This window comes from Alosa pseudoharengus, unplaced genomic scaffold (genome assembly GCF_046254945.1).
Source record: "Alosa pseudoharengus isolate Yale_2024_CS ecotype anadromous, Long Island Sound unplaced genomic scaffold, YU_APseudo_1.1 YU_APseudo_1.1_scf_11, whole genome shotgun sequence".
NCBI lineage: Eukaryota > Metazoa > Chordata > Actinopteri > Clupeiformes > Clupeidae > Alosa > Alosa pseudoharengus.
In genome coordinates, this window is record NW_027468576.1 from 4,348,949 (window position 1) to 4,375,940 (window position 26,992).

At 37.8% G+C, this 26,992-nt stretch overlaps 1 protein-coding gene and 1 long non-coding RNA gene across 2 annotated transcripts in view; one reads left to right on the plus strand and one right to left on the minus strand.

Annotated features, from left to right (window-relative positions):
- Positions 1–26,708, plus strand: part of acbd6 (acyl-CoA binding domain containing 6) — a 120,499-nt gene extending 93,791 nt beyond the window's left edge. Inside the window, exons 7-8 of the mRNA XM_076277784.1 lie at positions 24,658–24,688; positions 26,359–26,708. Coding sequence (XP_076133899.1) covers positions 24,658–24,688; positions 26,359–26,513 — 186 coding nt within the window. The 3' untranslated portion in view covers positions 26,514–26,708. The remainder of the gene's footprint in view (positions 1–24,657; positions 24,689–26,358) is intronic.
- On the minus strand, positions 12,222–13,343 carry LOC143114317 (uncharacterized). Its single transcript, XR_012984889.1, has 2 exons — positions 13,306–13,343; positions 12,222–12,385 (listed from the first exon to the last, which is right to left on the minus strand). It is a non-coding gene; the product is annotated as an uncharacterized LOC143114317 (long non-coding RNA).
- Positions 26,709–26,992: the final 284 nt, after the last annotated feature.

The window sequence follows — 26,992 nt, forward strand, 5'->3', positions numbered from 1 at the left end:
TAAAAAAAGATACAGGTCTAAGGACAGATTTGGCTTTGTATCTAAGCTGTCTGAATTGTCCATTGGGATATTAATAAAGTGATATGCTGTTGTTTGATCTGGAGCTTTACAGATCTAGAGGATGAAAAATCAATTGGATGCAATCAAGGAAATTGTTTCCATTATTCAATCCATTTAATCAGGAGATGTGCTAATGACTTCTGATTTTTTTTCTATGTTTGAATAAAAAATGAAACTGAAAACTGAATACATGCGGGCAAAACTATTGCACACAGATATATGCAGTTTTATGTCACATAACCCACTTAACATAAAATGATCAGATCATAATGTCTGCAGTTATGAAAAATGGGGAAGAAACTTCGTGAACGAGCACACTCCCAAATTGAGGTGCTGGCCAGGATGATATCATAAATAAAGAGACAGTTGCCACACACTCCTTTGTCTTTCTTACTATTTATTCACAACCGTTTCAGGATTAAGGCTGTTGCTGAAACGTTGGTTGTGAATAGAGGAAGAAAAGAAAAGAGTGTGTGGCTACTTTCTCTGCAACATGTATCAATGCTTTGGTTGGGGGTTTTGATATTGGATTACATGATGTAAATGCTAAGATACCTTTGTAGCTCTCAGATGAGTTAACAACACGTGTTCTGGTTTGAAGGATTGTCATAAGTATTTTAAAGTTTTGTGAGCTATGTGGTGCTCCACTATACGTTATAGAACAGGGTATCATAGACAGTATAGATAAATAATAATAATAATAATTTTAGCTTGGTCTGGTAGGCTATTAATAATACCCCAGACTTGACCTGTTCTGATCCTGTACACCAAATTTCTCCTTAATGTCTTTTCGGTTTTATAGTATTACAGTATGCTGTAGATCAATATGGATTACTAAGAATGGACTGAATTTGAACAAGCCACCTTGGTGTGTGTACCAACAAGGGGCCGGTCCCATTTGATCTTATTCCCTGTTTTATGTGACCCTGGACTAATGTTGTTTAATTAAAATGAAAGTGATTTTTTTTTTTTTTTTTTCAATTTGTTGATTGATCAAGACATAGCAAATGAGAGGGGGTCGAAATATAATACCTTCAACCGAAAAGCTTTGAATTAATCAACTGATTGTTTCATTGAGTGTCCAGACGCACAAATTGCACTATATTCCGGGCTTAATCCAGGATCAAGGGTTGCTTCAATAGGTATTGCTCTGCATGAGCACACAGATCAGCTGTGAGACCACCTGCCAATACTACACATGACTATTCTATTCACAGATACAACATCAAGGTTACAACAAGGTTTCAAATCTCACAATATATTCTATATGATTGTGAAAAATACAATTAAGAATCCTCTCCCTTAAGTAATTACTATACTTCAGCCAGTTCATAAGAGTTGTATGTAAATTGATTGTAAAAACAAGCGTTGATTGTAAATCTTTCACATGGTTTTCATTGTTCATTGATTCATCCATCCATCCATCCATCCATCAACTGATGGGTAAAGGAATCAATCCAGTATGCATGATTTCTTAAAAACCAGGATGTGCCAGACAAATGTCCTTTGGGTGTTTAAGTGAAGGCTACCCTTGAAGTGAAACTAGTTACCGGTAACCTCAATTACACAACATTTTCTGTAGCTTTTCTGCTGTAATAGCATGCTTGTGCCACCACACAAATGTATATATGCTTTGGTGTATAATTACTTTTGTTTCCCTTTAACAATATAACAAACAATTGAGAGACATTTACAAAAATGTATTTGTTGATCAAAAGGTCCAGGCTAGCAATGTTCCCATTTTTTATATTAAAGAAGAAAAGAATACAGACAGCAATGTCTGTGGTTCTCCACGCAAAGACTTTGAGAAATTGTAACAAACTGTTAAAGTCAGTTATGTCTGTTTCTTTCCCACCTGTGCAGAGTGCAGTTTCTGCAATTGTAGATGCCAATGCACTTTGTCCACATCTAATCCTAATGAGTGGCATCTGCACTATTCAAATATCCCATCTCTCCTCATACAGATTTCCTACTAAATATTTAGGCCATTGCAGAGGAATTACAACACATGTTTGTGGGACTGACCATCTGTTGCTTATGCTCATTGAATACATCTGATACATTGAACTGTGCCTATTTCAATGAAATAATACAATTAGGTTCCTTAATCCTTAAGAGGTCAACTGCTGACTTGTTTTACATGAATAGCTAACTCATTGATGGAGACATAACAATGGTACAGTAACTTGGTGATGTGTACGACCTGAGAAAAGCTAATTTAGTCTTTCACTTTACAACATTCTAAGCTTTGGACTGTACCATATATGCAGTTGATATACAAAAATGGCACTTAGTCATGGATTAATTCACATTCAAATTATCTTAATCTTATTTTGAACATCAACAGCTACAGTATGATTGCAGAAATTCATGCAATGCACTGGTTTACAGACTTTGTTGTAAACGTGTTTATGTGAAAGCGTTTATGTGCAACAATCAAAGGAAGACCACAAACTTGCAAAACTATGAACAAACCAAAATAATTAAGCAGGTTAAACCCAAAAGGGAAAGGCAAAAGGCTAAACTGAAGAAAGCTAGTCAAGCAGCATGCTTAAACAAGAGAGAACACCTCAGATAAACACTTCTTGAACTGAAGTATGTAGTGAGTACAAACAGAGCCTTCGTCAGATCCTACCACTGGGATTTAAACAGACCAGGTGGCCTGTGCTTACAGCTGGCATAAATGGAACTCCAATTACATTTATGGGTGAATTAAAATCATGCACACTTTGAGATATTCGACTTTAGAGAACATGAGAATAATTTAGATTTGGCAATTATATCTCCCAGTTAATAAAAACAGTATATGTTATCCACACAATGTTCTTTTAGCCTTTATTTCAACCTTTCTGTTTTTAACAAGCAAAGGCTCACAGTGCTGTCCTGACATTGTAATGCTTCAAATAGCATTTAAAAGTGTAGCCTATCTGAGCAGCATAAAACAATTCTACTGTGATGATCAGAACACAAGTTCTTTATGACTAATGTTTCTCTATGTGTAACAGAACTGTGCCAAAATGATCCATCCAATAGCATTTATAGAGATAGATAGATAGATACACACACACACACACACACACACACACACACACATTAATCAATCAATCGATCCCAAGGGGAAATTCAAGGTCTCAGTAGCATACACACATTCACTAACAGCAGAAAAAAAAGTAATTAAAAGTATATAATATAAAAAACACTGCTAAGCAATAAGGACAGTAGAAGATAAAAGAATATACTAAAATACAAATTATACTAAATAACACAAATTCTAAATCAAGTCTAGAAACAGTATCCACATAGTGGGTGATTAACTCATTGAGTGGCAAAAACGTAATATTACGTTTTTCCTTCCCATGCGTTGAGTGCCAAAAACGTAATATTACGTTTTTAGATTTTTTTTTTAAATTACTAAACTAGACACTCTAACACACCTTATATGTGATTTTGGGAACTCCGTGATGAATGGAAATGAAATATATGACGATCGTGAAACTCATGAAAACGCTCTGGACATTTTATCTGGACATTTTATCATAACTCGGTTGCCGCTTTGGGTCGAATCAGTGACGCATGCACGTCAGGTCAAAACCAGGCCATTTTCGTGGGTCTATCACTAGGTGGCAGTCTCACCATGTCTCGCTGGTCACTTCCCGGAAAGTTTACACAAGTAAGTAACAGGCAACACTTCATATTTTATGAAAGACGTTATATCTCCATTTCTAGAAAAAAACAGCGATTTAGATGAAAACTAGCCACTGTTTAGCTTGGGATTTCTCAGGAACAGAGGCGTGTAGAAATACACGGTTTGCACCCACCGAGAGCTATTGTATGTGTTCATAGCTATAACATAGAATATGCTGTGGCTGTACAAAAATCATCAACAATGGTCTAGATTGCTGGCACTCTAGGACAAAGCTCCCGAAAACAGCTTGGCATTCAATGAGTTAATCATGAGGCGCTTGCAATGACTGAGGCAGGTACTGAGCCTGTGATTCTCTGTGCATAGTAAGGTAAGGTGCTCTGTGTGAGTGAGTGTCATGGTGATGGTGCAAATGAGTAAGTGCAACAGTGCGAGAATAAAGTCTAGAGACCAGCATAAAATAAATATGGACATATAAGAGAGTAGACAAGGTAATATAAAAAACAACTATAGAAAAACTATATCTATCTATCTATCTATATATATATATATATATATATATTTATATAACTATATTAAGAAAAGGTAAGTGTGGTCATAATCCGGCTGTGGGATGGAGGGAGGGGTTATGCATATGTGCTAATATAGCACGCAAACAATGAGGCAGTAAGACCGTGGTAAAAAGTGGCTAGTGGACAGACAGTACCCAAACATGAAAAGGGTGGAGAGGCAGACAGACTATGCGGAGAAGTCTATCTCTCCTCTTCCCTTAAGTGAAGCGATTTAATCAGTCTTATTGACTTTTGATCTACCTAGTCATAAATGTGTACACTACAAAAGTTTGTCAAAAGTTTGATCCCTAAGAAATCATTTTTCATTTCATTTCATTTCATTTCAATTCTAATAACCTAAGTCAAAACCTTTGCACACCTGTTAGGTCGACAGGCATTAGAGAAGATCAAAGGTCGACAAACATGAGCAACTTTCTGCACTTTTAATATATATATATATATATATATATATATATATATATATTAATTTAATATAAACCCATCATTTTAGTCCCACCGACCTTTGTTAGGTTATTCTTCAAGAAAGGTTTGTTGACTCAAAAGGACCAATCTGGTCCTACTACAGAATGATGTCATTCATTGAGTAAAGAAGCATTCTTGTCAAGGCCCCCAAGACCGCCAATAGACATAGAGGGCTCTATTATAGCGATCGGAAACGCATGATCAGAGTTTAAGGGTGTTTAATAGAGATGCACCGATTGATCGGCTGGTGATCAAAATTGGCCGATTTTCACGTGATTGGCCAAGACTGGCGACCAGCCAGTCAGTCTGAATCTGAAACAGCATCAGCCAGCTGAGTTTGCAAAGTTTGAGGAAGCTAGCAAAGCCCAACTCTCAGGGCTGGATGTACAAAGAAAGTGCTAATATCGAGTTTTTCTATGTGCAGAAAGTGAACGCTGTGCTTTGCCATATTGCATGAAATTTACTAAGATGTCACTTCATTACGTAAGCAGCGCTCATCACTGCTCATTCCTGCCCCCTCTACTAGGCAAATTGCGTGCCCACAGATGTACTACAAGCACACTTGAATGGCCGATTGTGACATTAAAAATAATCAAAGTTTAGCGATCATACATGATAATAATACAAGGATACAAGGAAGTTTATTGTCACATGCATATAGTTACTGGAAGTAAGAAATGCAATGAAATTATGTCTGGTGTCAGCCTATTTGTGCATTTATGGGGGGGGGGGGGGGGTAAAAAGTGCAGTAGAAGAGGGGTTTAGTAGATTAAGTGTCAAGGGCTGCATAAAAAAGGTGGGGGAGGATTGGGATTGGGGGGGGGGCACCAACAAGGTTTTTTTGCAGTGGCATATGTTAACAAGCAGCGACATACAAAGTAGGCCTAGTATTGCTAGTAATAGTCTTTACTACACTGTGTTCCAAATTATTATGCAAATTACATTTTTCTCAGATTTTCCTAAATAGTTGATGCAAATGACTGTCAGTATAATTTTCTAGTCATCAACTGTTAAGAGTATAATTAGAATTTTATTGAACAAACCAATGACATTATTGATATTATTGATATAATATTATTGATATTATTATCATCATATATTATTATCAAAAATAAAAATCACTCATGATTGGTTGATCTGTCACTATTGGTCACCCTGGGTCATTATAAATGTAAACCCTATATATTCCTATGATATGCTGTATATTCATGTCATTGCTATGTAGGCTACTACACTATTATTACCATCAATAATGTGGGAATCTCGACTGCATTATTTGTGGTAGTGGGGGACTGCGTTCGCACCCTGATTTGTTTTTGGGTTTTTTTACGGGCAGCCGTGGCCTACTGACTAGCTGGCGGCATTCTATCTGAATTCGGTCAGTTTTGCAGACGTCTGTGGTGCGTTGCCCTGTAGGCTACTTCGGAGTCACCTCTAATCTCGACTGCAGCGTGTCGCAGAGCTCGGTGAGCTCCTGGCTGCGAAAAGACGGAGGTCGCACAATCTATCCAGACACCCCTCCATCGATGCAGTCTTTCTCATCAGATGTCAGGTCTATGGTGGCACACTTCCAAAGGTCCACCGCTTCCTCAGCTAGCACACTCTGTCTCTCTTCCAGCAGCTGTAGCCTAAAAATAATCAATAAAGACAATCAGGACTGCGCGATGCACTGCGTATGGACACAACACATATAATGCACCTGAAAAATAGTCACCAAAAACTGATCTTACCCTCTTTCTTCTCGATCGACTCCGAGCTGAACTTTCACAGCTTCCACCTGAGATGCAAGGTCTTGTTTGTAGCTTACCTGAAGCTCCTGCGTAGCCTACTATCTAGGCTTAATAAATAGGTATGCCTATCTTTTAACATATATATTTCCTTATAGCCTACAGCAGAATGAAAGCATTTTTTTAAATCTTACCCTTGCTCCGGTTCGTAGCACCTACAATTTGTCTCCAACTCTGAGTGAACCCTTGTAGGGCTACGGCTGATCGGCTACCGCGACGCTGATTTCCCGACAGCTGATGTCTCTTCTCCTGGCCCGGAGAATTGGCTTGGCACTAGATGATCCAACGCTCACCATTCCTCCAAGCAAAGGGAAGTGCTCGTTTGAAGGTCCCTTCTTCTAGAAGGAATGACCGAACGCTGACGATCGTTGCTTATGAACCACATTCTTACATCCAAGTAAAGTGAATTTGCCATTGCTAAAGACATACTAATAGTCCTACATAAAGACATATATACTAAGTAATTAATCTAGCATACTTTAATTAAATAAATCAATTCAAGCTAAAATTTAGAGTCTATAATTAGCCTATACTGAGCCTGATCTATTTATACCAGAGCTTTTCAGAACCCGCCTGTGCGCTGAATCAGCGACAAATTTCTTCACAGTACGATGATCACGCATACGTTTTCGGGAAATATACCTTGTCCAAGGTAGTGCACAATTTGACGCTTTTCAGCAGCAGAGAGATCCTTTTTCTTTCCCATATTGCTTGAAACCTGTGGCATGCTTAATAATGTGGAACATCCTTTTTAAGTAGTTTTCCTTTGATTGGGCTCACCTGGCAAACTAATTATCACAGGTGTCTGAGATTGATTTCAATAATCCAAAGAGCCCTGAGACACAATTCCATCCATGAGTTTAACTGAAAAACAAAAACATTTTAAATACAATTTGCATAATAATTTGGAACACGGTGTAGTTAATAGTCTACTATTTACTGCACGACGACTAAGGCTATGACTTGTGTAGCAGATTAGGAATTGGATTTTGTGGAAGTGAACATACAAAAGAAAGGCAAGCAAAAGTTAAAGTAGCAATGAAGAAAATTGATACCCTGAATACTGATTCAGCTGTCTCTGAAAGTTTCTATAATTGACATTTTTAACCGGAATTTGGATTACACCTGCTGTTAACAGGCGGAAGTTTTTTACTGCAAAAAAGACATGCGCTGTTTTCATACATATGGCGGAAAGCCTACCTAACCAATCTCTATTAGCACTTCTCCTCTCCTGTGTTCTCCTGTGATACTTATACTTTTCCCTTGCCCTCCCATAAATGCATATGCATCAATGCATATTAAAATGGAAGCATGTTTAAATGTATCATGAAAATTGTCTTTGTATTTTTAGTTGGATATTGGATGTTGAAGAAAAAAATGGTTGTTCCATAACACAGTGCATTTAGTAGTGTGTGAATGTCTGACACTGGGAAGCATTATAGTTTGATACTGCAGCTGAAGTTAGACTTGTATAAGAATCTGTCCATATTCCATTGAAAAGGTGATCAAATGTCTATGTTAAAATGATCTATTGAAGAAAAGATAGAAAATAATTTTGTGTGTGCTGTAAAGTGGTTAGAAGAAATGAAATCGGAATCAGCTCAAACTCGGAAAAATCGGAAATTGGAATTGGTGCATCTCTAGTGTTTAAGGGCATTTTTTGATCAGACACTGCGGGCGCATTGATTAAGAAACAGAAGAACCACCCTTTTGAACAATCACGGGTGTGTTTTGGACGTAACATCCTTTAAACTAATCAGAGTGACATCTGTCAGCAAGCAGCGCAACTTCAAACAGCGCATCGGTATTTTGACAGTCAGCGGATTTGAAGGAATCTGCTTGCACGCGAGAACTGTGTATGGAATGCAGGGATTCCAATAAACCTTGCTTTACTAAAGCCTGTTTGTGAATAGCAGAGTATAGCCTACATGCATCTGCACTCGCCGTATTTGAACTCATAGGCAAAGTGAAACTAACTTCACTATGGTCTCATAGTCAACAACAAAGTTCTACACAGTTATTTACTGTCACTATTGACGGACAAGGGGTTACAATCGAAAACATACTTACCCCAATAATCATCGAATGACTGAATAAGAATCCAAAGTATATTTATACTGCAGAGGAGTTGTTTGGGACTGTTTGTTAAGGGCTGCTTACATCTCATCTCGATTTGATTGTGGTCTTAAAAAGGTTTGAAAAGGGTTGCTTCAGAAACAGATCTGTCTATTATTGTTCATAGAATGTAGCTCTTCTATGATTGGCAAGAGAAATTGGAAAGGAGAAATTGTCAATAAACTGAAGATGTCATTCATAGAGCAGTGTACAATTCAAGTGTGCCTAATTCAATGAAATGCCTATGAAGGAAGGTGCCTGCTTGATAACCCCAGTAAAATGCTTTTGATGTTTTTGTTTGTGATTTGTTACTGATTTTGGTTTTGACGGTAAATAGGCTTAATTGTATATTGGCCGCTGTGTGAAATCCCCTACCTATAGCACGAGGAATTTAACATCTCTCCAGTGTATATTTGAAACTGTGGATGCCCACTAAAAAGCTGTAACCTCTGTCTCATTATTAGTAGTGAAGTGGCTCTGGAATTCTGGCCTTCTTGGCAGAGTTTCAAAGAAAAATCAATGAAAGGATGGACAAAAAATGTCCAAAGGAAACAAATACTCTGTGGAAGATTACTGGCAAAAAATACTAAGGACTGTTAGAGAGAAAACGTTGATAGGTGCACACAAGGAAAAGATACTGGAAGAGTACTTGACACCATCTCTTAGGATGTACTCATATTAGGCAATACATAATGTGCCAGAGTACATTTGATTCCTAATGGCCAGGTTGTTTGATTAGTGTGATCATTGATGGTGGGGCTGTGGTAGTGTAGTGGTTAATGAGCTAGGCTAGCATGCAGTAGCCTAAGAGGTGTCGGTTCAATTCCCGGCTTTCTTTGTTGTGCCCTTGAGCAAGGCACTTAAAGGGAAACTTGGCAGGAGTAGCTATATTTCCCTCTCTGATGGAGAAGTTGTGCATTATGCTATTTCAGACTGTGGAAAAAGGTAACAATAATGGATTTGTTTACAAGCTAGCGAAACTGCTAGCATATGTTCGGCAGAACAATGTGGATGTTACAAGGTAAGAAACACAATTTAAAATGAGTTTCTTGTTTCTCACTTCTCTAACCAGGACGGTAGTCCCAAAGTTGCAAGGTTGGGTTTGCGCCTGGGGACACTAGGGGGAGCGGGGAAAGTCACCATTTTCACCGGAACAGGCCATTTAACCATCCAAATAATTTCTAAATGGGTTTTTTTAGTTGCCAAGTTCCCCTTTAACCCCATATTGCTCCGGGACAATGTAATCCCTTGTAATATAGTTGACATATGAAAGTCAATTTGGACAACAGTGTCTGCCAAATGAATAAATGTAATGTGATGATCACTCTGTACTGGTTCCTGAGCATGGTTTCCTGAACCACGGCCAGGCCCACTTGCAGAGGTTGGTATTTGGCACAGTTTAGTTGGAATTGGGAATGATACAGATCTAGTGTGATTGCTAACCATGTATGGAGTAAAACTTGTGCCACCTTAAACCGAATTTGAATATGTTGTATTTGCATTTGAATTGCTGAATTTGAACAATTGTATTGGAAAAACGAATTTGAATAGTATATGTTGAAACTGAATTCATTAGATTGTAACTGAATCTCAGGCAACTTGAAATTGAATATAATATTTTGAAATTGAACTCATTTGCTCTGATACATAAATTATCCTGACTGAAAATTTCGCTCTTGGAACTTTCACATTCAGTTCTCAAAATTCAGTTTCAAAACGTGAAATTCAATTTCAGTCTACTGAGACAAAAACAGCTGGTAGCTCAGGAAAAGCAATCTAGTGCAGAGCTATTGTGATCGCGTGACTAGTGCCGAGCGCGAAGCAGAGCATAGTGTGGGCACTTGGTTTGCACGGTTATTAGATCTGCACGCACGATTCATAAAACACATTCCGATTGTAGGCCTACTGTCTCACCTACCGTTTATGTAATTTTAAACAAATAAAACATTTGTTGCAGTATTATTTCAAACTTCTAGCTTGTCAATCCTTGAAATACAGAACTAGGCTACCCAGCCATCAAACATCGATGTAGCCTAGGCCTACTTACCTACCGTTTTTGTAATTTTAAACAAATAAAAATGTTTTTGCAGTATTACATCTAAAACTTCTAGCCTGTCAATCCTTGAAGTACAGAACTACCCAGCTAGCCATCAAACATCGATGTATGGTCTTACCTACCGTTTTTGCAATTTTAAATAGGCTAAAAATTTTTTTACAGTATTACATTTCAAACTTCCAGCCTGTCAGTCCATACAGAACTACTCAGCTAGCCATCAAACATCAATGTACTGTCTACCAATTGCAAACTTCTAGCCTGTCATTCTTTAAAATGTCATGGGCATAACTTTCTCTCGTTTTCGTTTTTCCTACTCAACTACTGCTCTATTTCTTATCCTGGACTGCCACCTAATGGATAGAAAAGGCAACAACCTAGTAATTATGTGAATAAAAATCTACATGTTTGAATGAACAAAAAAGGACAAATCATTACCGTTTTCTTACGTTTAAAGCCACTCTTGTAATACTATGATGTGTAGGCTACCTTTATTTGCTTCCAATTACATATGGTTATGGTTACGCTTTTGTCCAAAGCAACATAAATACAAAACAATATAATACTTAAAATTGAACAGGGAACAAATGAAGATGTTGGTCAGACTATAATAAAGAGAATAGCAATAATAAACAACCATGTCAATTCAATCAATAGCCTAATGACATAAACAATGAGAAAAAAGGGAAAATAGTAATAATAAACAATGTACATTCAGTCAATAATATAATACAAATAACAATAGCATGGTAAGACTACATTATGGAGAATATCAATAATAAACAACAATGTCAAATTAATCAACAGCCTAATGAAAATGAAACAATACTATACAAACCATAAGTGTTAATTCAAGTGCATGTTGAACAGATACGTCTTTAGACCCCTGTTAAAAGACCCAAAACTATCACAGGAACAGAGAGCACTGGGCAACTCATTCCACCAACATGGAACCACTGAGGAAAAGTCTTGAATTTGACCTATGTCTGGTCGACACAACAGACACTCTTCAGAAGACCGCAGTGGGCAGTTGGGGATGTACGTCTTGATCATTGAATTAAAATAACAAGGAGCAGATCCGGTCAGTGTCCTATAGGCCAAAGTGAGATATTTAAATTTAATTCTGCCTAATAGGGAGCCAATGGAGAGTAACTAGGAGAGGAGTTACATATGTCTTTGGCTGATTAAAGACCAGGCGTGCGGCAGCATTCTGAATCAGCTGTAACAATCTTACTACACAAGCAGGTAAACCAGCTAATAGTAAATTACAATAGTCCAGCTTGGAGATGACCATGGCCTGAACAAGAAGTTGTGTGGAATCCTGTGTCAGATAAGGTCTGTTCTTCCTTATGTTGCAAAGGATAAACCTACATGATTTTGCAATTGCATCATATCTAATATCAGCTGATTACACACATAAACTAAAATTTAGATTGCCCATACATTTGGAAATCCATTTGGAAATCCATCACCACCAATGGCAAACAATTGGTGATGGTGAATTGGCAAACATCAATTCCAGAGAAAACAACAGTGGACATGTTTATTAGTGTGTAAAGTGTTTTACAATATGTGTTGCATCTTGCAAAGATATTTATTAAGAGAAATCAAGCTTCGGTGTCCATGTCTGATCGGTGCCAGTCCATTGTCCTCAGTCTATCTCACTGTCCACTGTTCATTGAGGCCTCTCAACCTATGAAAATAAAACCAACAAACAATCAGTGTTTAGCTTAAAGGTCTACTGTGAGTCTTTCTCGTTAATTGTTTATTCATCTCTGCGCAAAGAGGTCTCATAAGCATCAGGCAATCAGGATACACAAGTCTGTGCACCTAAGAGACAATCAGTTGTTTCTCACACACACATGCATACCTTGGATCGTATACATCATAATAAATATCATTACACCTTCTCTGCACACACACGACTTGGTCAATACAATGAGTTAATTAAGAACCAAGGACATTTCTATCGTCATACAACACATTATTTGCAATCTACACACACATTACTGAAACAGAAGTATCAAGACAACACACAGTTAAAGTATAATAATTAGGTTATTGTAATATACTGTGTCTATTTCTCAATAACATTTACAAAATCTGCATGGAGTCGATGAAGAAGCATAAATCAGCCTGTAGAAATACTGTTAAACTAGGGTCTCTTGAGTCTTGATCATATTATCGATATAGAACATATTCAGTTTGAAACTCTTAGAAGCTAGCTAGCTACCATTTGCTAACAAAGTTATCGCAATCCAGTTGTCTGGCAACATCACGGCACGAAAAAATTGCCCCACGTAGCATTAGCTAACAGACAACACAACGATGAAAAAAGCTTAACTAGGGGGACATATCCAGTTTTCCATGAATGATACTGTTTAACCTGAGATTGTAACGTGTTCTTACAGGCCTAAAAGGCACAATGATATGACAATGACCAATCATATTGTTCTATCAAAGAGTAACGTTATAGTAGTCTAACTGGTTCTGAACTATGGAAAAAACTTTAACTTAGTCGATGAAACTATGCTGGCTAGCCAGCCAGCGCTAGCATATAATGTACATTATATAAAGTAACGTTAACAGACATGGCATATGATATCAACTTACTTGGACGTTTTCTGATGTGCCAGTCGCTTCCATCTCTTTTTTCTCTGTTCGACACTGTAAGGAGGTTCAGGAGACAGCTTGCTAAGAGGGTGCTATGCTCTTTGCTTCGCGCTCGGCACTTGTCACGCGATCACAATAGCTCTGCACTCGATTGCTCTTCCTTAGCTACCAGCTGTTTTTGTCTCGGTAGACTGAAATTGAATTTCACGTTTTGAAACTGAATTTTGAGAACTGAATGTGAAAGTTCCAAGAGCGAAATTTTCAGTCAGGATAATTTATGTATCAGAGCAAATTAGTTCAATTTCAAAATATTATATTCAATTTCAAGTTGACTGAGATTCAGTTCCAATCTAATGAATTCAGTTTCAATATATACTATTCGAATTCGTTTTTCCAATACAATTGCTCAAATTCATATTCAAATTCATATTCAAATTCGGTTTAAGGTGACACAAGTTTTACTCCATAACCATGTCCCAGAACGGTTCTCTAAGATGACCTCTACATCTTCTGTTACTACACCTCATTGATGAATGCGAACTGTAGATGACAAGTAAGCCTCCGTAAAAGGCATCCTGACACCTGTCCTTTCCCATAATAATCATTTTTTGAGTGAGTAGCAATGGAGAAACTTTAGTTTGACTCAGAGCTCGGTGAACTTACATGACATGACAGATTAACTGTATCAACAATGTGCATTGTGGACTAAAACAATATTTTATATTGCACTGACTATCAAAACTACCGGTTACAGTATATAATAAGGTGCCATAATAAATAGCAAACTAGTCATTACCTAACCCTTTGTTAATATTTGTAAATTGTTACTAAAATATCTATTAGGCACAAGTTAATAGTTTTCTGTCATTATTGCCCCCACAATCCAAACACCCACCACCCCAACTAGGGCTGCAGCTATCAATTATTTTTGAAATCGATTAATTTTAGCACTTCGATTAATCGGATAAAAAAAAATTGCATTTTTAAACAACCAAAACAAATAATGCACGATAATAACGAAAATGATGTGGCTGTAAAATGATCAAGCAATTGGCACAGAGGTATTTATTCTAACTCCAACATTTGGCTCCAAAACTAAGCCCATTTATTGCAATTTACCCATTTAGTGTTTATAAGTCCCAGTGCTAACAATTAAATAATATTCAAAATGCTCTCTGTAAAATTGCAGCCTCTTGTGCATGACTGAGCTAAGCGAACAAAGCTGTACTATGTTGTGAAGTGCTGAGAGGGAGATGCTGTAATCTAGCCCTGACATAAAAGTAAATATCTATTTTATGTAGATTTCTACACCTGCAGCATTTACCATTAGGCTACTAACAAATAATTTTACCATTAGGCTACTAAAAATTAGTAATTGGAGTGAGCCTATTTGCTATGGTAATCTAGCAACCTGTGTGTGTGTGCACGCGTGCGGTGCGTGATGGAGAGTGAGCGAGACAAGATAAGGGTGCATGCATGTGTGTATGTGAAGAAGGGGTTCTTTTTTTGCCATACTCTCTTGCAATTGAACCTGAATAAGTTTACTACCTAACATCAAAGCTAAACATCATATCTAGTCAAATCGCATCACGACATCTACAAATACAGTATGCGATTCAAATCAGCGAACACCAATGTATAGGCTACGTAGATAGATAGATTTATAGATACTTTATTGATCCTTTATTGATTGTTTCAGCGACGCTTGGTGAAACAGCACGGAGTGGATGTTTTCGGTTCAGATGCTTGTTCTCTTCCTTTTTGAGTATGTAATGATCCCAAAACTTTAGACATTCTCTGCTATTTATGGACATCTTGACTCCGCCATCGCGCCAACTAAATTCAGAATGTATCACGAGCTAGTGGTGTGCTTCCTGAACAACGTTCCGTATGGAACAAGGGGGTAAGATATCTACATGAACATATATTTCATTGCAAATTTATATTAAAAAAACTATAGCATTCTAGCTGGTTGCCATGGAAACATAGTTTTGGCAAGGATAAGATAATAAGCACTCACAGCAGGTTTCATAGCATTTGGCCAACAAATCAAAAAGGGATTCGCAAATATGTATTCCTGCTTTCTGAAGTGCCTCTAGAGGCCAAATGATGCAAATCCTTGTGTGTTTTCATAATCGGGTCCCAAGTCCCTGTACCAAAATTGGATCTGATACATCAAAGCATGGCTGAGATTTGAGCCCACTTCCTGTTTGGAGGCTTTGCTGCCAATTTTGATAGGCTGTATTAGGTGAATGCTTTTGCCAATCAAAATGCCTATAAGAAACTTTTGTGTAGTTTGGTCTGAAGATCATCTGTGTAAAATGTATTTATTATTCTTAATGAATAGGATTGTTACGATACACTCAGCTATGAGATTTTGGGTTCACAAGAACGTAGCCTCAATGATGTTCTCTTGTGGTTTTCCAGGCACAACTTAGCTTACTGGAAAGGGATCTTATATATCCTGTGTGTGTGACTGTCTGCGTACTGCAATTTTACTCCATTTTTCTTTGCAAAACTGCCCAAGCTCTGTCAGGTTGTAAGTCCGGCAACAAAGTCTCTTGGATTGAGGTCTTGGGCACACAAGAACATTCACCTTGTTTTCTTTAAACCATTTCTGTGTAGCTGTTGATGTATGCTTCAAGTCATTGTCTTGCTGGAAAGTAAATCTTCTCCCAAGTTGTAGTTCTCCTGCAGACTGAATCAGATTGTCCTCCAGGATTTCCATGTATTTTGGAGTCTCCCACATGTCTTTGGGTCAACTTTAGTCGAGATTTAATATGAGCTTTGCCACTCTTTGATTGGTGAAGAACCTGGGCATTAGTTGTATGCAGAGTCTCTCCCACCTCAGATGCTGAAGCTTTTAACTCATTCAGGGTTGCCATAGGTGTTTTTGTGGCCATCCCCACCAGTCGTCTTCTTGCACAGTCACTCAGTTTGTGGGGACAGCCTGTTCTAGGCAGATTTACACATTTGTCATATTCCCTACATTCCTTAATGATTGCTTTCACTGAACTCCAGGGGATATTCAGTGACTTGAATATTTTTTTTTTGTATCCATCCCCTGACTTATACTTTTCAAGAACCTTTTCTCAAAGTTGATTAAAGTGTTCTTTTTTCTTTATTGTACAGTCGTAGCCAACAGGTGTCTTTATACTACTATATTACACACATTCACTGCTCTCAGGAGATCTCCATTTCACTAATTGTCAGACTACAGGCACCAACTGGCTGGACCACTGTTGAATTGGGTCAGTTACTTTAAGGGGGGTGAATATTTATGCAACCACTTTACATTCTAGATTCAACATTTTAATAAATAAACATTACTTACATTTTCACTTTAACATTAAAGAGGTGTTTTTGTAAATTCTTACCGGCCAAATTATATTGATCATGATTAAATTTTTAAAGGCAATAAAAGGAGAAAAGTTCCAGGTATGAATATTTTTATACAGTAGGCACTGTATTTGGCATCTGCAAGGTTTTTGTATGCTTTTTAGCTAGTTAGACCAAAACTCCATTATGCTTCTATAAAGTACAAGTAGAGCTCTACTCTAGTCATTATTAGTTTTCTCCAGGAAAACTATTTCCTAATTACAAAGACTGAAGTTCCCTGAACTTTTAAAAAGAACTGCAGTTGGTTAAAATTTTTCAGAGAAACATTACTGATACAACCCCACCCACCCCCCTTTCCCCGAACTAGTTCCCATAACAGATGGTCTAGACACACAATGGTCTGTCACATCAAATATCTAACTACATTTCTCGTATGTGTGTGTGTGTCTGTGTGGAAGCCCTGTACAGCAGGATTAAATTAATGTCTCCATTCTTTGTTATTATGCATTATCTGTAATTATGGCAGCATGATGACTTCAGAAGTCAATTATGATTCCTATTTCAATGGCCCTCTTTTAGTAGTGATAAAGTGGCAATTTTTGTTTATTAATAGATTGTAATTGTGACAACCACTAGCCTATATTTGATAACTGACTAATAATGATAACAATAATAATGATATTAGATTAAATAAATGATTTGGTGAGATATTAATACTCATCACTTCCATCACTTCATGATAATAATCATTATGACTGCCACTGCACAGTTATGTAGATTTTGCAAAAGTTTTTTCCTTATGTGATTTTGTTGCACTGATGCACATGAAACTTGGCGTGTTTGTAGCCCATCATGGCTGATGAACAGTGTGTGAAATACTTTTTGTCAGTGGGGGCTGGGTGTTGCCTCTAGTGCTCCAATGTTATGCTGCTGTCACACAGACTCAACACACAAAATGCAAGATTTCATGGATACAAGCAAAGGCGATCATCTGGCTTAGGCTTTGTCCAACCGGGGCCCAATTAAAATGATTAAACTCAGCATAGATTCCATCCACCCAAACCTTTGAATCCACATACACACGAAAATATTTAAGCAATTAGACTCAAAAGGCTGTAGGTTACACCGATTTTAGAACAGCTAAGGGACGTGTTAGGCACAACGTGCAAGCAAATGCCCTTGGCTGTTCTAAAATCAGTGTAACCTACGGACTCAAGTGGCTTATTGCTTTTCTAAAACAGTTGCTACATATATCTGGCAAGATTTCATAAAATAAAGTCACAGCAACGAGAAATGTAACGATTTATTCATAGATAATCATTCTTCTGGCAAGAAATATATTTCCTCTATCAGAATGGTTGCCAAGTAACTTTGAGACGCTTAACACTAACTTTTTTATCAATTTGTGGTGGTGCAGTAATATAGAACAAAATGCAGTCATGGTGTACAACGGCATTGAACTTGATTCAACCAATTGTGAGTAGTGTGCTTTATCAGACGTCGCTGATTTACAAGTCTGAAAAACTTTACTTGAGCTCTATGCATGGGTCAAAAAAAGTTTAGAAATTGTTCTGTTCTGTTGTTTCTGCATTGTTTTGTAGGCCTCTTTTGTGTGTCTACCTTTACTTATTATTCAGCCTTGAAGTCTTCAACATGGTGGTTCTGGATGAATAGTCCAGTTGAGTGTGTATATTGTTACAGCCCTGTTAAATATGCATGGATTACTTTGGCCATTATGAAGGCTAAGCTACTGTACATCTTTCAAATTAGCAGGCTAGCTTGATTAACCCTTAGAACCCTAAGCTGTTTTTAGGGCATTTTCACTACCTTTATTCATAAGGATTTATTCTGGTCATTGTAAGTGCCACACACATATATTATATATTGTTTTTTTTAGGAGAGTTTAGGCTATTCAGATCTGCCATAATTTCATGTATTAATACTAGCATTGATTTTATTTAGATTTTTAAAGAATTAAAATATAAAAAGTGTATTATAAAAAATCTTATATTTCGACATGTATCTCACCACAGCAAGCTCACAGCTCTACATGCATTTCATGTGTGTGTAGGGCAGACTGTCCTGAATCGGGCAATATAATTGCCATGTTGGAGGGATACTCTGGGGCTGAGCAATTTACAGAAATATTTGCTGTGTGATTTACGAAATAAATGCCATTTTTTATTTAGTGATGAAAAATGACCTTTCTGCGCTCCATATCTGTGACACGAACTGATCTGACCCGACTTGACCCGAGGTTGCGTGTTAGCCTGCATGCCTGTGTGTATGCAGTCATAATAATTCTCAACTCTTTACTGCATTGCCATGAAAAAAGTAAAGGCAAAAAAGGTGTTTATTTGTTGAACAAATTGGGATGCAATGTGAGCCTTGAATTGGATGCCATGCAGGAATTTGCTAGGATCTCAAAACCGGAATATGAACATGCTTTGCCATAGAGAAACACATGATAGCATTGGATTATAAACATGCTTTGCCACAAGAACAGACAAAAACGTGGGGTAAGTCCAGCTATATGAAGTTATTATTTTGCTGTCACTTCGTCTGTTTTATAACCCAGAAGGATGTACTTGGTATCAAATGATAGCTCTGAGTCTCCTCTTTCATCTGACGTGCGTGGCATATCTATGCGATCACGGGTCCGCGAGTAATTCAAACGAGAGTAATGAGTGTGCAGCATTGGTTTGTGTACATGACATTATTTTGCAGTCACTTCGTCTGATTTTATAAGCCAGAAGGATCGATAAACATGGTACCAATGGATAGCCCTGTGCCCCCTCTTTCATCTGATATGCTTGCCATATCGATGCGATCACGGGTTCGCGAGTAATTCAAACTAGAGTAATGTGTGTGCAGGTGAATGCAGAGAAGTATAGACTGTAAATATGATGCAATTTGATTTAATTTCATGATTTTTTTTAATTTTCATACTTGATCGTACAGACAAGTGTGTAGTCTCGTTGGAAAGCCCCACTTCTGCTCTGTCGTGCAATAAAGGTTTCATCTCGCTGCGATGAACCGTTCCGGAGCAATGTAACAGAGAAGAAAGGGTGTGTTTTTTGACGCACTTTGCGTCAATCGGGTTCTAAGGGTTAAAAAAAGTGTATGCAACAGCAGCAAGGGCATAAGTTTGCATGGGGACCATGGGCACTTGTCCCCCACCAATATTTTGGGAAGACAAAATTGTCCCTACCAATATTTTACCAAACTATTATGTTTGAGGTGAGGACGTAGCCTATTCATTTTGATATTCTCATAAAGTGTACATGTCCAAGACAACCAGTTTAGACATGCTATCACTTGAGTGTCTGAAACCGAAATAGATTTATCTGACGCTAACGTGAAAGTGACAAAACATAGGCTACTTGTCGCGTTTGTGTCAGACTCCGAGAAGTCAAGCACCAGGGGGACCAAGGGGGCACCAAAATTTAGCCAATAAATAGGAGCAGCTTTACTGCAAACTGCTTTTTACACTTCCTAGAGAATATTTACAATGTTAAAAAGCACCAACAGCATGTTACCAGCAAGGATGAATTTTGGGTCCTCTCAATCTCCACTATGCAGTACATCTACATGAATGTCATGCTACACCATTTAATAGGGAACGCATCTTGAGCGCAAACAAATGTGAGAGATCGCCTAGTGGCAGGTTCCAGCTGGTTTGTCATTGTTAATTGTTATCTCCTTTTTAATATAAGAAACTCTTAAGACAAAGATGTGAAAGCAAGAAAGACAAGGGTAGAGGAGATTGTAGAGTTATCTGTTTCCCACTTCTAAAAATGTATAAACTGTGAGAGGGCACTTTAATAGTGATGGGCAAATGAAGCTTTGGTGAACCACTGCAGTGTGAAGCTAGCGACAATAGCTGGAAAAAAAGATGGCCGCCACACTATCATTTTTCAACATAAAAGTCCTTAAGTAAATCAGTATTTTTGGTTACATATACTGGTTTGGGTAAGGACTTTTATGTTGAAAAATCTACATATGGTGGCCATATTGGATTTTGCTAGCTTCACACTGCTGTCTTTCAGTGGTTCACCAAAGCTTCATCACTACACTTTAACATAGGCTGCACTCACTGTGATTTGGAAAATAGACAAGAATATAAATAGTTGTGTTTGCTTTTGTGTAGTGTCTTGAAGTCTTCAATAATTTGTTTCCCTTAAACTAAGCATGTACATGAAGAAACATGTTGCCGATTGTCATAATTTTAATTGCAAACTGAAAATGTCTAGCTAACATCATGTCATTACATGCTTCCATTTCCAAAGCAATGAAGGCTGTTTATACCAACTTACAGTAATGTTATGCATATCATTGTTAATGTGCTATTATGGCACAGACAAACAATGCTAGATTTTGCGGATTAGCCATAGGATATTTTCGAAGCTGGCAAAAGATCATAAGAACCATGTAGATTCAATGCCCTTAAAGTGACAGTGCACCATTTATAAATATAAATTCAATTAAAAGAGCATCAAATTGTTTTTTGTTGTTGTGTGGGTGGGGGAGGGGGGGGGTTATTAGGTTGTGTCCCTACCAAAGCTGAGACCAAACCTACCCCCCTGAATAGCGGGGCAGGTTGAGCCAGTTTTTTCTTAAGTTGACCTATAGCTAAGGGAAATATGAGGCACAGATAAAACTAATACAACCATAGGTGCTGATTCAATGGATGTTCCAGTGCTCAAGTTAATTTGATAAAATAACTTTAAGGTTGATGCTAGATTGGATCAATTGAAGGAACAACGGTATGCAGATGTATTAGTCCATTTAGAAGTTATAGTATGTCAATAAAGGTGATTTAGCGTACAGTTTTGGCCAGGTCAGAGGTTGTTCTAAAAATTCAACAGTTTGAGCACCCACTGGCAGAAACATAAATCGGAGCCTATGCATACAATACCAGCTCAGTATGTTTCATCAACTGAAACTTTAGTAGTATGCCTGACTCAAATAAGTATCAAAAATATGAGGTATTGTGGCTCAACTTTCCCTGTGTTGACATGTTCTTACACACTACCGGTTCATGAATGTATATGGAAATATTTTCCTATTCAAAGTAAATTGGTCAGCAAATCTGGTCTTCTGTTCCTTTTAAATCTGATTTTGAAAATAAACTTTTTTATAAATGATAAAGTAGGCTAATTATAACATAAGCTATACAATTATGCTTTTTAGTCAATTCAACATTCCAACAAGGGTAAAAATAATAAACCACATTATTTTGCATGAGTTTCTTAGACATCCATAAGGATCTACGGCATTAGCTAAGTAGTTTAGCTACTACATAGGGGTGCATATTCACCTATAGTGAAGGGGGAGACATGGCGGCAGCTCTGACACATCAAGGACACTTTGAGGGTCACTAATTCACAGCCAGGCTATCTCTCACAGTTACATTGGCAGGGTTAATACTTTATGCACTAGAAAGTAGCTTAGATTGAATTAGACAGCCCGAGTGTCTTGATCCTTTTAATGCACCCCCTACTGCATGGACACCATTCAGAGCGCATAACTCAGCAACCAGAACCATCCCTATATAAAATCAAGCATACTACACATTCAGTAGTCTAGTTTAGTAGTTAGAAATAAGCGGAAAGAAGTAGGCAGCTTTTGACACAAATGCAGGGCAGAACAGATGGTTCAAAATATGAACATACCAGTTCTCATTACGATCATGTGATAACCAGTTATCATACAAACAGTATACACACAACATGTATAAACAGCAAAGGTTCTAAAAATTAATACAAGCCTTGGTATATTTGAGCATTTATTTTAACACTGTACAGTATGTTGCCTGGGTTGTGACACGGGTCTTTTGAAGTATGCCTGTCCCTTATGCTTATGGCTATGAGATTATTTTTTCAGTCTTTCACTCTGATTAATGGCACCTGCTCATCTTAATGTTATCTGCATATGAATGCAGGTGGTTTCTATTGATTCCTGCTTTCCATGTCCCTCTGCTGAGTTGCTCCTTCTGAGAGCGATTGTTATTAGAAGTCCGCTCTGGCTGCAGGCATTGATCAGAAATCATAATTAGTTGTCCATGTTTTCCCACTTGTTTAATGTGGCTGTCAAGAAAAGAGGAATGCGTGGTAGAGAAAGAGAGGGACACCATTGTTTCTGAGACAAGAATAGATAATTCGGGCATGTGGGTGAGTTTTAGCTATGATTTGGAATCATGTTAAGGGATAAAACACACAGTAGCTTTGAGCACATGCGCCATATGCCCTGAACAGTTGCCGGGTTGCCCGTAAAAGCTTTTTATGGTTGGACACAATGGTCACATCAGTGGTTTACTCATGTCTTGGATAGTAGGATACATTTTGCAAATGATTTTAGCATCTGTATATCACCACACAGTTTGAATTGAGTTGGAAGACCTTTCTCTTTTTTAAGTGTAGGGTGTAACCCTAGTGTTGAATTTGTGTCTAAAGGAAATCTGTTAACAACTGCAAATAACATGGCAGGATCACTCATCTAGAAAGGTGTCTGGTAAAAATATATACACATTTCTAATATACAATATTAAACAATTAATGCAGATGCTTTTATTTTTTTAACTGAAATCATGGAATACAAAAAAGCCATAATCATTGTTATAGAGGATGAATTTGTCTCTGGGGTTGAATCCATTCCCTAAGGCCCAGAAAGCACTCCTGTGGACTGCCCCTTGATCTTCCACTCATTTATACCTGTCGCTCTCACAGTATGTATGTCAAATGTACCCAGGGAATTTTTTTTTTTTTTTTTTTTTTGTGATATTTTAGGTTTTGTTGGATCTAAATGCACTAAACAAAAATACATACTTGTGTTTACATGTCAGATATGCATCTGTAGGAGTATGTTTTTTTCAACTTGTCTGCATATGAACAATACTGAAAGAATGAGAGCAAGCTTTCAGTGTACTCCATCTGCACTCAAACTGCTCTATTGGTGAGCCACACAACACTCCATTAGCCTCAGTTGGTGGAGACTGGTGCAGCAGATTAGTGAAAGCAGATTATAGCTACTAAACCCCTTACAGTTTAATTATTTCTGTATGTATTTGTGCACATCAACATCCCCCTTATGGGTATTTCGGTAAACACCTGCCACCCTAGTCTGTAACAGAATGAGAGAAAGAAAACTACTGCCTATTCAACTTTTCTGTTTATGAAATACATTGTTTTTCCTCACCACTTAGTTACCTACTGTAGCTACTGCAAATGTGTTTTCAATGTACTGAATAAGCTACTTAAATTATATTCCATTTTACATAGCACCTTTAATAATGAAATTCTGCAAGTCTTAACTGTCTGGAGTTTTTATCTGTCGCTAACAAGATACAGGAGATATTTTTGTGAACTGCTCCAAAAAGCATTTTTGTCTTTTTAAAAAAAAAATAATAATAAAAAAAAACAAACAAACAATGGTAAGAATGTTCCAGACAGTGGCTGCATTATATTCAGGACATGTTGAGCATGAAAATCACATTCTCACACTGGATACCATGTCAAAGTAGCAATGCTTGAGGTTTAGTTATTTCTTTGGCAAAGCCCTGTGTTTCATATGTGACTGTTACATCATCTGGAAAGTGTTAAATCATTTTTTTCACCTTGTAAAAATCAATATTTAATCACACACATAATCCCTTAAAGCAAGAATTTTTCATAGTTTCCCCTCAGATAGAGTAATTTATGCCATATCAAATAGAAATAGATATCCATAAGAACAGGATTAGGGAGTTGCAGAAGAATGGAGGGCATGGGTTGTTGTTTAGGGTGAATTTGCACGTTTTATGACAAGAGTGATTAAGTGAACATCAAGAGCCAGTAATGGTTGGTTACATTCCTTCGCTATTGAATATCCATTACAAGGTCTTTGCACGTAAGATTGGTCGGAAGTTTGATTATTTATTGATTCTGGAACTACGGTGTGGTTTCATGTTATTCAACAAATGTTCTGTTCTGTTCTGTTATTTATTTATTTATTTATTTATTTATTCATTCACAGGACAATGAAGGCCAGACAGCACTACATTATGGTAAGATTGCGCATCATCAAAGAATCAAGATGATTTTTCATGAATGCATTTGCTGTATTATATACTTTTCTCTGTAGGAATGTCCTCAATGATGAGACAAATGATATTGCTACCATATTTGCAATTTCTTCTGACTCTCCCTGTGACTGAAGGCTTAACTATGTGAGAAATACATCAAATGACTTAAACTGCAGTACAAACAATGCATAACAGACCTATCAGAGCCGCTGTTTTATTTCTTTGGTGTTTTTCGTAAGTGTCACTTTCATCCCTCCCCTTTTCCATCTCAAGGTCTCAGTTTTGCACCTGTGTGTGTGTGTGTGTGTGCGTGTGTGTGCGTGCTGTCTGTCTGTCTGTCTGTCTGTCTGTCTGTCTGTCTGTCTGTGTTTGTGTTTGTAAGCGTGAGTGAGTGTGTGATAATCACCATGGCTCCCAGAGGAAATCAACACTGATTCCAAGTCGCATAGCCACCTTGCTCATTCCCCACCACCCACTATGGGCGGTCCTCCTGGCCTCTGAGCCCTTGGTGTGAAGCTATCCCATCTGTCCGTGGGGCAGAGTAGAACTGCTGTCTGCTGCTCAAATGGCACAATAGTGGTTTCAGAGAATGTGGCTTTTGAGCCAGAATCTATAGGGTTTTTAATTTGGGCACAGACATGCATGAATAATAATTTTTTAAAAAGCAATTAACTCTGAGACAAATAACACAGAATGAAAATTCATTTCTCCCTCTCTTTGCACTAGGGCCACAGTAGTTGGCAAATGATTAATTGAGGGTTTACTGCACACCATAAATTGTTCTTCTCCTCAATGGCTCTCTTGGGGCCAGTGAGTTTTACAGCCAGAGGCCCAACACACACAGGAAAATAAAATTCAATTTGAAGGGAAAAAAACAGGAACCTGTACTAAGTGTCCCCCCCAACCCCACCCCACCCCTGAAACCTAGTCTTACCCAACATATGCTGCCCCCCTCCATTCCTTATACTCATGCTTGTCCCCTCCTCCCACGTTTACTTGAGGTTAAAAGCCACATTGTCAATCTGCATTTTCTGCTGACATCAGCCCATTTCAGGGGAGACGAGGGAGGTGGGCTTTTCTGTCTTTCTTTCTGAAAGAGGAGAATGCGATTGACACTAGCGTTAAAAAGCACTCAGAGCAAAGCTGAATCTCTACGCATCAGCGCTGTGACTGGTTAACTGAGTTAAGAAAATGCAACTCTCCTCCCCCTCCATTTCTCTAAGGGGGCCACAGAGCCCTTTTAGCACCACATAGATTGTCAGTGGGGCATAAATTGAGGATCAGCAGTCAGGCGCAGGTTCATGGCAATGTCAATGGGCTACTATATGTGGTTTTCATTCAGTGTGCCCTTACAGTTTCAATTCAGATGATCCTTCAACCACTAATCAAACATAAACACCAGGGAAATGAACCAGCTTCTCTGGATTTTCTTTTCAAATAAGTGGTCTGCAGACATAATCTGTCAACACCATAATCTATCAAGTAAACCTTTCTGCACTAGCTAGTAGGGGGAAAAACACACATCACATCTGCAGAAATGAAGGAATAAAATTATACTTATCTGTTTCTCTTCCCAACCTGATTCATGTTATTCTGTATGGTGGTCAACTTAGTAATATTATTTCTCTCCTCTCTCTGATCCGCTGTGGTAGCCTCTGCATGCGAGTTTGCTGATATTGTGGAGCTACTCCTCAAGGCTGGAGCTGACCCATCAATCAAAGATTTGGAAGGCTCTCTGCCTGAAGAAGTTACAGAATCTAGCACCATATCATCACTTCTATGTCAGTACACAGCTCCCAAAGGTTGAACCACCCTTTCCCAATACCAAAATGTTTATTCAACTGTAATGTTCTTCAGCTTAACATACCGTCATGCTTATGAGGGTTATCAAGTGTCAAATCAGCAGTGATGTTATCATATGTATCCATATTTACCATGATAAAATGGTTTATTTCAAGGATTGTCATTTTCATAAATAATAAAGATGAAATTTTAAAAAAAATTGCTTGCTTGAAAATCCTACTATCATCTGTTAGAAAACAGTGATCAGGTATGATGGGAATCATTTTCCGACAGCCAGGTTAAGGTACAAACCACCTTTTGTTGGCCCATATCACGTTTACTTTTAGCCAGAAGAGTACTGAGAGAACCTCTCAAGGATCCTTCATATGCTGACTTGGGAATGTGCAATGTCTCATTGGCTCTTTATGAATTAGAATTTTTGACCATAGTCATTTGTCTTGCTTTAACCATTTCCTTCTGTGCTTTGGTCAGTTGACCACTCCA